The sequence below is a fragment of the Sminthopsis crassicaudata genome, chromosome 2 (assembly GCF_048593235.1).
Source record: "Sminthopsis crassicaudata isolate SCR6 chromosome 2, ASM4859323v1, whole genome shotgun sequence".
NCBI classification, from domain to species: Eukaryota; Metazoa; Chordata; class Mammalia; order Dasyuromorphia; family Dasyuridae; genus Sminthopsis; species Sminthopsis crassicaudata.
The window spans coordinates 439592193-439603650 of record NC_133618.1 but is presented as its reverse complement, the minus strand read 5'-3'; the positions used below and the strand labels follow the sequence as shown (position 1 = coordinate 439603650).

The window sequence follows — 11458 nt, the reverse complement described above, 5'->3', positions numbered from 1 at the left end:
AAAATAAAAATACATGTAAATGTGTAAACTACCTTAGGATCCTCTACAGTAATCCCAATGAGGCAAGCATTTTTCCAAATAATTCCATTAATGCCTCAGATTTTCCCACTTCCCTTCTTTTCTCTTTCCTTTAAGTGCTAATGCTGGCTTAATCTTTCCAAAGAATATCTCTGATTACATTACTTGTCTGCTGAAACAGTTTCCCATTGCTGATTGAATTAAGTTAAAGTAATAGTCTTAAAGTAACAGAAGGCTTTTCCTTCTGGCTCCAAATTGCCTTCTGTAATCTTTCTTGTAATCTCTTTACCAGGGCTTCTTAAACTTTTTCCCACTTATGACCCTTTTTGCCTGGGAAATTTTTATATAACTCCAGGCATATAGGTATGTAAAATAGGTATACAAATCAAATATTTACTGATTATCATAATTTTGTAAACCCATATTCTGTTATGTAACCTCATATGGATTCCAGACTTCTAGTTTTAGAGGCTTCCATCTAGACAATTAGCCCCATCCACACTTGTAATCAAACCTCCTTTTTTTTTTTTTTAAATTATAACTTTTTATTGACAGCATGGGTAATTTTTTACATTATCCCTTGCACTCACTTCTGTTCCGATTTTTCTCTTCCCTCCCTCCGCCCCCTCCCCTATATGGCAGGCAGTCTTATACATATTAAATATGTTATAGTATGTCTTAGATTACAATATATGTGTGCAGAACTGAACAGTTATCTTGTTGCACAGGAAGAATTGGATTCGGAAGGTAAAAATAACCTGGCAAGAAAAACAAAAATGCAAACAGTTTACACTCATTTCCCAGTGATCCTTCTCTGGCTGTAGCTGATTCTATCCATCATTGATCAATTGGAACTGAATTAGATCTTCTCTTTGTCGAAGATATCCACTTCCATCAGAATACATCCTCATATAGTATTGTTCGAACCTCCTTTCTTGAACACATTTTGTTCTTTGCTTTTGTTCATGCTTGAAATTCTCTCCTCCCACCTATCTATCTTCACCTTTTGAAGTTCTATTGATCTTTTCAAGGTCTATGTTTTACCTACATAAACCTTTGGGTCTTCCTAACTAAAAGTAATCTCCTTTTCTGAACTCTGCTGTTTCAGATCTCAAGATTTTCAATTATCTTTCACTTACTTTAACTTTTTTGTTTACTTTTTTTGTCTATCACATCTATATATTGGATTGTAAACTCCATAAATGTATTCTCTCTTGTAGTTCAGTTCCTCAGCACCAGGCTCCATAAGTCGTAGGTATTTGATCAATGTTTTTTTGTTTTTAATAAGTGGTCTATAGAATCTCATCCAAAAAACAAAACAAAAAACCAGTTTTTTTCATCTTGAGTAATTTTCTTTAAAAATGGTAATTTCCAAGTTTAATCACTACCTTTATCAGACATGTTTTTTACATTACATTTGTCTGTTTCTGGAAATCAAATCCTTTCTCAAAGAATGCATATCTGTCCCAATGAGGAAATTCAAGAGTGTCCTGAAAGAAATTCCAAAAAATGTTTGGAGGAATGGCAGTTTCATTCCATTTTATGTGGCCACAAGACTACTTTGCAAGGGAAGGCCAACTTTTGGATATGTGCATTATATTGTTTATCAGTCTAGACTTCATATTCATAATACTTTGTAAACCTAAAAACACTGTATAAACCACAAATTAAAGCCAAAAAAAAAAAAAAAAAAAGTAGGATAAAATATTGTTGTATATTTTGCAGGGCTGGATGTCTAGACATATGATTTCAGGTGGGGGGAACTCCCAGTATGGAAAATTCCTCCACTAGATCAGTAAGTTATCTGTAATTAGAATCTTGAGGCGCAGTCTAGGATACTAAGATGTTAAATACCCTGCTAAGCAGTAGCTAATATGTGTCATAGAGCTTGAGTACAGGTTTTACTGATTCTAAATTTAATTCTTTCTTCACCATGCTTTGTTTCTTTTCTATATAAAAATAATAATTCAATTTAATATTTTTATAGCCTTTTACAAAGTATTAGTTGATATTTGGTCTATACAACAACCCTATGAATTAAAGGTAGTTTGTATTTTCCCCCCTTCACAGATGAGGAAACTAAGGTTTATTACAAAAGAGATGATTGGAATAAGGCTTAAGACATTGAGATGAAAAAGAGAGGACATTAGATCCCTAACTCATTGGACGTAAAGGCTGTAAAAAGAGAGGAATAGGCTTTCTTTCCTGTGACTTGGGGTGGGAATCAGGTTTTAATCTCAGGCATACTCATAACTTAGATTGGATTTTAGCAAACTAAGTTATGGGGCCTTGTCTGTGTAGTCAAAATGAGTAAGCAATTCACTAGCCTGTAGAAATGAGTTAGATAGTTGTATTATACCTGTTTTTTATATATGAGGAAACACCCAATAGAATTGTCCAGTGACTTAAAGCTTAAATACAGCTCTTCTGACATAAGGCCAGTCCTCTTTCTGTTGTATCATATGTAAGATGAAGACATTGCTTTTATGGAGTTTATATACCAGAGTCAGAAAAATCCACTCAGTAAGGGAAATTGATTTATTTTCCAAATGACATTTCACAGGAAACTGAGAAATACTGTTTGTGTTGCCCTCTGGTGGCTAAGGGTGGCCAATGCATTCCCTGGGATGGGAATAGGATGTGACTGTTGAGGTACAAAAAACATAGCACAAGTTTTCTTATGAGCCTTAGGATCATAAGATTTAGAGCATAAAGGGACATTAGAGGTCTAGTCTGTCTTTTACTCCTTTTTTTATTTTTCCAAATAACATGCAAAGATAGTTTTCAATATTCAAAACCTTATGCTCCAAATTTTTCTCCTTCCCTCATCCTGCTTTCTTTTTTTAAAACAGATGAAGAAACTGAAGCACAGAGAAGTTACAAGTAACTTGCCCAAACTAACCAGGGTTCAAATCCATGTTTCCTCCAGATCCCAATCCTTTTACTATTGTCCTAATCATAGCATATGTCTGAGAACCAAATTTGAAATTCATTAGTATTGGGGCATCTGGGTGGTGCAGTGGATAGAGCACCAGCCTTGAATTCAGGAGGACTGGAGTTCCTAGCTGTGTGACCCTGGGCAAATTACTTAACCCCAGCATCAGAAAAAAAAAAAAAAAAAAAAAAAAAGAAATTCATTAGTATTTTATTTTTTTTCCAGTTACATGTAAAAACAATTTTTAACATTAGTTTTTTTTTTTAATTATTATTATAGCTTTTATTTAACATATGCATGGGTAATTTTTCAACACTGACCCTTGCAAAAATTCCTGTTCCAACTTTTCCCCTCCTTCCCTCCACCCCCTCCTCTAGATGGCAGGTAGTCCCATACATGTTAAATATGTTAAAGTATATGTTAAATACAATATATGTATATGTATTTATACAGTTATCTTGCTACACAAGAAAAATTGGATTTAGAAAGAAAGTAAAAATAATCTGAGAGGAAAAACAAAAATGCAAGCAAACAGTAACAGAAAGAGTGGAAATGTTATGTTGTGGTCCACACTCATTTCCCAGTGTTTTTTCTCTGGATGTAGCTGATTCTGTTCATTACAAATCAATTAATTGGAACTGATTTGGATCCTCTCATTACTGAAGAGAGCCACATCCATCAGAACTGATCAACATGTAGTATTGTTGTTGAAGTGAATAATGATCTCCTGGTCCTCATTTCACTTAATATCAGTTCATGTAAGTCTCTCCAAGCCTCTCTCTATTCATCCTGCTGGTTGTTTCTCATAGAACAATAATATTCCACAATATTCATATACCACAATTTACTCAGCTATTCTCCAATTGATGTGCACCCATTCAATTTTCAGTTTCTAGCCACTATGAAAGGGGCTGCCACAAACATTTTGGCACATACAGGTCCCTTTCCCTTCTTTAGTATTTCTTTGGGATATAAGCCCAGTAGTAACACTGCTGGATCAAAGGGTATACACAGTTTAATAACTTTTTGAGCATAGTTCCAAATTGCTCTCCAGAATGGTTGGATCCGTTCACAACTCCACCAACAATACACAGTGTCCCAGTTTTCCCACATCCCTTCAGCATTATCTTTTCCTGTCATCTTAGCCAATCTGAGAGGTGTATAATGGTATCTCAGAGTTGTCTTAATTTGCATTTTTCTGATCAATAATGATTTAGAGCACCTTTTCATATAACTAGAAATGGTTTTAATTTCTTCATTTGAAAATTGTCTATATCCTTTGAACATTTATCAATTGGAGAATGGCTTGATTTCTTATAAATTATAGTCAATTCTCTATTTTTTTTGGAAATGAGGCCTTTATCAGAGCCTCTAACTGTAAAAATGTTTTCCCAGTTTATTTCTTCCCTTCAAATCTTGTCTGCATTAGTTTTGTTTATATAAAATCTTTTTTGATATAATCAAATTTTTCTATTTTGTGATCAATAATGATCTCTAGTTCTTTTGTCACAGATTTCCTCCTCCTGCATAGGTCTGAGAGGTAAACTATTTCTATGTTCTAATTAATTTATAATCTCATTCTTTATGTCTAGATCATGAAGCCATTTTGATCTTACCTTGGTGTACAGAGTTAAGTATGGGTCAATATCTAGTTTCTGCCATACTAATTTCCAATTTTCCCAGCAGTTTTTGTCACATAGTGAATCCTTATCCCAAAAGTTGGAGTCTTTGGATTTGTCAAACACTAGATTGCTATAATTATTGACTACTTTGTTCTGTGAACCTAACCTATTCCACTGATTAGTCTATTTCTTAGCCAATACCAAATGGTTTTGATGACCGCTGCTTTATAATATAGTTTTAGATCAGGTACAGGTAGGCCACCTTTATTTGATTTTTTTTTTTTCATTAGTTCCCTTGAAATTCTTGACCTTTTGTTCTTCCAGATTAATTTTATTGTTATTTTTTCTAGGTCATTAAAATAGTTTCTTGGGAGTCTGATTGGTATAGCACTAAATAAATAGATTAGTTAAAGTAGTATTGTCATCTTTATTAATTTGTTTGACCTATCTAAGAGCACTTAATATTTTTTCAATTGTTTTGATCTAACATTAATTTTAAAAAATTTTGAAGTCCAAATTCTCTCCCTCCTTATGTCTCCCCCCTCCCCCTCCATTAAGAAGGCAATTTGATAAAAGTTAGACATGTGCAGTCAGGCAAAACATATTTACATAATAGTCATGTTATAGAAAAATAAAATGCCAATCCTCCCCCCCCCCAAAAAAAAAGTCTATTTGAATCTATATTCTGACTCATTCAGTTCTTTCTCTGAGAATGGATAGAATTTTTCATCATGAATCCTTCAGAATTGTCTTGGTTCATTGTATTGCTGATAATAGTTAAGTTATTCATAGTTGATCATTATACAGTATTGCTGTTATTGTATCAAATTTGAAATTCTATCTTTAAACAAGGGGCTAGGAAGCTTGGTAGAATCCTGAAACAGGTAAGACATTACTCCAACATTTAATAAACATCTTAACATTCAGAATATTATGTTAGGCCTTTTGGGGTAATGAGGGAGGGAAGGAAGATATAAAGAAGACTACATAACCTTTGCTCTCAGATTCTCTTAAAGGAGATAACATATATATATATATATATATATGAGACTATATTTGATAGGGGCCACAAAAGTTATAGAAATTCACTGGAGATAGAACCTCTTGAGGGAGGAAGGGAATGCAGTTAGGTAATACCAATAGCAGCATACAAACTACTTTAAGGTTATCTTGTCAGATAAGAAGTGCCTGGAGCTCTGACACATTTTATTGATAAAGGGAACTGACTTAAGTGAGATTCAATGAGTCACAGAGCTCTGACTCAGAGCTAGTAAGAGCTAGTTGAAGAAAGGATATTTGAATTAGACTTTGAAAGATGAATAGGCTACTGGAAGCAAAGACAGCAGATTGGAGAAGGGAAATGGGAATGCTGAAAACATGATAGGGATGAGGAGATTCTAGAAAGAGAGAATCAGCAATATATTTTTGGACATGGCTATCATGGGAATTCGTTTTGTTTGTCTATGCTTATATGTTATAAGGATTTGTTTCCCCCTTTTTAGGGAGGAGAGAGAAAAAGTTAATAATCAAAAAAAGTTGAATTGAAAGAGAAAGTCATGAAAAAAAAAGATAGGTGTCTTTTTAAAGGTCACTTGGTACCAAATTGAAAAGAAAGCAAGATATGGTGGAGTTTCTTCCATGTAGTTTGTTGTTGTCATTCAGTTGTTCTTCAGTCGTGTCTGACTGTTCATGACCCCATTTGGGGTTTTCTTGGATGTGATCTTCTCTTCTCCAGCTCTTTTTATAAATGAGGAAACTGAGGCAAACTGGGTTAAGTGATTTGCCTAGGATTATTCAAATAGTGTCTGAGACCAGATTTGAATTCATGAAGATGAGTCTTCTTGACTCCAGGTCACCAATTCTATCCATTGAGACATCTCGTTGCTCCATCTTATAGTAGTTATTTTAAAAATTTAATAATTGTTGAATTAAATTTTCAATTGTTGCTATTGTTATTGAAATACTGAAACCAGGCCCCTGCTTGCTGGCTCCTTAAAGTGCATCTAGGTTCCAGTTACCTAGTGCTTTTTTTTTTTTTTTTTTTCAGCTGCCTGCCCATATAAGTAAGGAGGGATGTGTAGGGGCAGATACAAAGCTTGTACCTCAAGTCACTAACTACTAGAAGAAACATAAATTCCCAGGAAAGGGACTGAGATAGGACCTTGGTCTGGAGAAGAACTAAGTCTGATGTTGCTGTTCTTAGTTGTTAGAGTCAAAAGGATAAATGGTGGTGATAGTGTCTTTGAATTGGTTGATCAGAAATTGTCAACAAACACTTATTGTGTGGCTACTTTATAATAGGGGATACAAGATAACATGCAAACAACTGTACAAACTATAATATATATTATGTATCTATAGATATGTGTGGATATATATGCATCTATATGGATATATAAATAGGTATATAAAATGTATATAAAAATATATATAAGTATATTTTTCTTCTGGCTAAATAATCCTAGTTACTTCAACTGATCTTCCTATAGCATGATCCTCCTTAATCTTAGTGACTTCATTCTGAAGTCACTTCTGAATCCTTCTAAGATCATCTTCAATTTATAATATATATATATATATATATATATATATACATATACACATATGTACAAATGTGTGTGTAAACAATAAATCAAAACTATATAGACTAATTTAAAGAGACATGATAAATTGGATATATATCTCTAATTAATATAGATATTTAGATATAGATAGCTATTGATCTAGATAGATAGATAGATAGATAGATAGATAGATAGATAGATAGATAGATATAGATATGGTTGATATATCCAGTTGATAGATAAAAATGGACTGTGGATGTATATAGATTGAAATAACTGAAGATGTTTAACCAGGAGAAGAAAAATTTAAGAGAGACATGTTAGGGATCTTTAAATATGGGAAAATCTGTCATGGGGAGGGAGGTTTAGATTTATTCTGCTTTGCTCTAGAGCTAGAAACAATGGATGATAGTTATAGAAAGGAAGATTATGGAGGGGAAGAGAAAGCTTTTATTAAATGCGTACTATATACCAGGCACTATGCTAAATAATTTACAATATTACCTCATTTAATTTTCACAACAACAATCCTGGGAGGTAAGTGTTATAATAGATGAGGAAACTGAGGTAAACAGAAGTTAAATGATTTGCCCAAGATCACACAGCTGAGGTTGATGTCTTCCATCTGCCCCAAAGCAATCATTTCCATCTCTGCTAGCATAAGGCAGTTTCCATTTGAGTTGTGGAGAACTTCTGGTACAAAAAAAATATAGGGCAACCCTCCTTTTGAAGTCTCCCAGAAATCTCCTGCGGGACTTGTCCTGGACCTGTCCTTTAACATAAGAGTGATTACTTCTCCACAATGATGAACATTCTCAGATCTAGTAATACCCTTCACACCTCAAATTTATCTTGCTCCAAACTCTCTGCTGACCTGCAATCTTGAATCTTCAGCTGCCTTTCAGATGTTTCAAACTGCATGTCCAGGAAATAACTTAAATTCTGTATCCAATATGTAACTTATTACCTTTCCCCAGTCCATCAGTTTTATAATCTAGAAGTCATTCTGGATTCCCCACTTTCTCTCCCCTCTGCTCTCCTATATGCAATTGTCAAGGCCTATCCATTTCACCTTTGAAATATCTCTGGTTCACGTGTACATAACCCTCAACATCTCACACCTGGACTATTGTAATATCCTGTTATGAATTTGCCTGCCTCAAATCTCTCCCTACTTCAATCCATCCAGCCACTAGAGTGATTTTCCTAAATCAAAGATTAAATCATGTCATCTATTCCTACTTAATAAACTTCAGCAACTTCTTTTTGCATCTAGGATTATAAAACAACAACAACAACAAACAAAAAACAAACAAAAAAACCCTCCATTTATCACTCAAAACCCTTCATAACCCAGCCTTCTGTATTTCCAGTCTTCTTACATCTTTTTGCCATGTATTCTTGGTCCAGTGACACTGGCCCCCTGGCCATTCCATAAATAAGAAAAGCCATTTCTCTTTTTTTTTAATTTAATTTATAATTTTTTTTGACAATATATATGCATGAGTAATTTTTTTTTTTTATAACATTATCCTTTGTATTCATTTTTCCAGATTATCCCCTCCCTCTCTCTACTCCCTCCCCTTGATGACAGGCAATCCCATATATGAAAAGCCATCTCTTGACAAATTTTGAACATTTTCTCTGCTTATCCTTCATGCCTGGAAGGCTTTCTTTCCTCCTCTTTAACTTTTGACTTCCCTGACTTCCTTTAAGTCTCAGATAAAATCCTACTTTCTACAGGAAGAGTCCCCTAATCCCCCTTACTTTTAAAGTTTTCCCTCTGTTAATTATTTCCTATTTATCCTGTGCATAGCTTACTTTGTACATATTTGCATGTTGTCTCCCCCATTAAATTGTGAATTCTTTGAGGGCAGCGACTGGTTTTTGTCTCTTTTTGTATCCCCAGTGCTTAGCACACTCTGTGGCTCATAGTAAGCCCTTCATAAATTACCTCATGAAATGATTAATTGATTATTTCACTTCAGGTATGCCTCATTTGGCCACTTAGCTGTTTGATAGATGGATAGAAGTGGAATGGGCTGCCTCAAGGAGTCAGTGAGCTCCCCATCACTGGAGGTCTTTAAGCTGGATGACTGACTACTTGTTAGGTGATTTGTAGAGGAGATAGAAGTTTGACTAGATGACCTTTGGTGGTCTTTCTGACTGTGAGAGGCTGTAACTACATAGTATTGTAGAGGGAAAGCATATTTGATCATAGATCTGGAACTGTCATTGTTCATTATACTGATCAGTTCTTTTTTCAAAGTTGTTTGCCTTTGCAATATAATTATTGTATAAAATTGTTCTAGTTCTGTTCAGTTATTTATGCATCCAGTCTTCCCAGATTTCTCCGAAACTATCCCCTTCATAATTTCTTATAGCATATTATTGTTCCATCACATTTACATAACATAACTTGTTCAGCCATTATCCAACTGATGGGCACTCTTTCAGAGACCAATTTTTTGCCATCATGAAAAGAGCTGCTATAAACAATGACGTAAACATGTATCTTTTTTCTTTGATACTTGATTTTGAGATTTGTGATCACTTTGGAGTATCAGGCCTATAACATTAGGCAAGGTAAAAGGGGGGGCAGGTTCAAAGGGCAAATCGAAATAATGTACCTCCTGGGAAGGTCAGGGAGGGAGTGAGCGAGAGTGTGTGTGTTGGAGGGTGATGTTTGACTGTGACTGACTCTGAACCACGAATCCCCCACGAATCTCGCCTCCAATCTCTCACCTGGTTCCATAACGAGGACCACTGAGCTCTTGTGGCTCCCCACCGCGAGATAACCGAACTACATTTCCCAGAATTCCCCGCTGCAGACACGCAGCTTGCGCTTCGGCCCTGGGCCAGCGGGGGTCGCTGCGGCGGCCCCTCCGCCGCTCCGTACAAATCGCCACTAGCCCCGGAGGCCGCTTCCTGTTTGTCCGAGGAGGAGCCATGGCGGCGGCGGCTGTTCCCGGGGCCGGCCGAGAGCGGCGGGCGGCGGCCTGGGGCTGGGGAGGCCGGCCGTGCTCCGGGAACATCTTGGATCAACTCCGGCAGGGCCAGGTGACGGGCCAGGGCCTGGCCCGGGGCGCGCAGGTAGAGCTGGGCAGGCCTGAAGGGGCGGGGCCTGGGCTGAGGGCCCGGGGCTGTCTGTCTGTCCGTCAGTCAGTCAGTCAGTAAAACACCCGGCACTAGGGCCGGGGCAGCGGCCACGACTGGCCCGGGACGGGCGGCTCGGGGTTTCAGCACTGGCGCGTGACTGTCTGCTTGCCTGGCCAGGGAGGGGCGGGTCGGTCCGTCGCGTCTCGGGCCGGGGCCGCTCCGAGAGTCCGCCGGTCACTTGGTCAATCACTGTCTCTCAAGGAGCCCATCAGGCTAGGGAACAGAGGGCAGGCCCAATCCCTTACACGTCGCAGCTTGAGTCGGGATTAATTTGATGGTCCAGGCCCAGGCCCAGAGGTGGCCAGGGAACGAGACCTGTCTGCCTTGGCCCAGAGTCCTCTCAACATCTGGAATGGTAAAGATGGATGAGGCTTGTGTAAGGCTGGTCATTTCAGAGAGCATCGGAAAAGTGACCCTGGAGGGGTAATTCACACCCTATTCTGACCCCCGAGTCTCAAGAAGAGACAGTAAACTTTTACTAAGTATCCAGTATGTGCCAGGCACCGTGTTAAACCCAGGGGGTATAAAAAGAGGTAAAAAGCAGTCCCTGCTCCCTCAAGGAGCTTACTTTCTAATGAGGAGACAACAGGCAAATAAATATGTACATACAAGCTATGTGCAGAATAAATATGAAATAATTTAAGAGGTAAGGTACTAGAATTAAGGACAGGAAAAGATATCCTGTAGAAGATGGGGTGAGGATGAGAAGAGAGAGCTCAGGCATAGAGGACAGCCAGAGGCAATGGCCAAAGTCAAGAGATGGAGTGTCTTGTTTATGGAACAGCCAAGAATCTAATATCACTGGATTTGGAGGTGGAGGTAGGAAGTATTAAGGTTAAAAACACTGTGAAAGTATGTGTGAAGTGTGTGGTGTGGTCTGAGCTGCACTTGAGGAAGATCACTTTAGTGGCCGAAAGGAGGACATGTTGAAATAGGGAGACACATGACAAACAGACCAGGAGCAAATGGTTGCAGTAGTACAGGTGGTTGGTGATGAGGGCCTGTATAAGAGCCCTCATCACAGTGTTAAAAGAGAGAACAGGTACTTAGCAGAGATGGTGCAAAGATTGCAAAGGCATATCAATTAGCCTGGTAATAGATTTGGGGAGGGGGTCAAGAAAGAATCCAGGATGATTACTAGGTTGCCAGCCTGTGGGACT

The 11458-nt window shown here is 37.5% G+C and overlaps 1 protein-coding gene across 2 annotated transcripts in view; it reads left to right on the top strand.

The window, feature by feature from the left end:
* The first annotated feature begins 9977 nt into the window (after positions 1–9977).
* The window catches only part of TRPC4AP (transient receptor potential cation channel subfamily C member 4 associated protein), an 82039-nt gene continuing 80558 nt past the window's right edge, over positions 9978–11458 (top strand). Inside the window, exon 1 of one of the 2 annotated variants that reach the window (XM_074292479.1) lies at positions 9978–10232. In XM_074292479.1, the coding sequence (XP_074148580.1) occupies positions 10089–10232 (144 nt within the window). In that variant the 5' untranslated portion in view covers positions 9978–10088. The remainder of the gene's footprint in view (positions 10233–11458) is intronic. The other variant, XM_074292478.1, reaches the window with a different exon arrangement.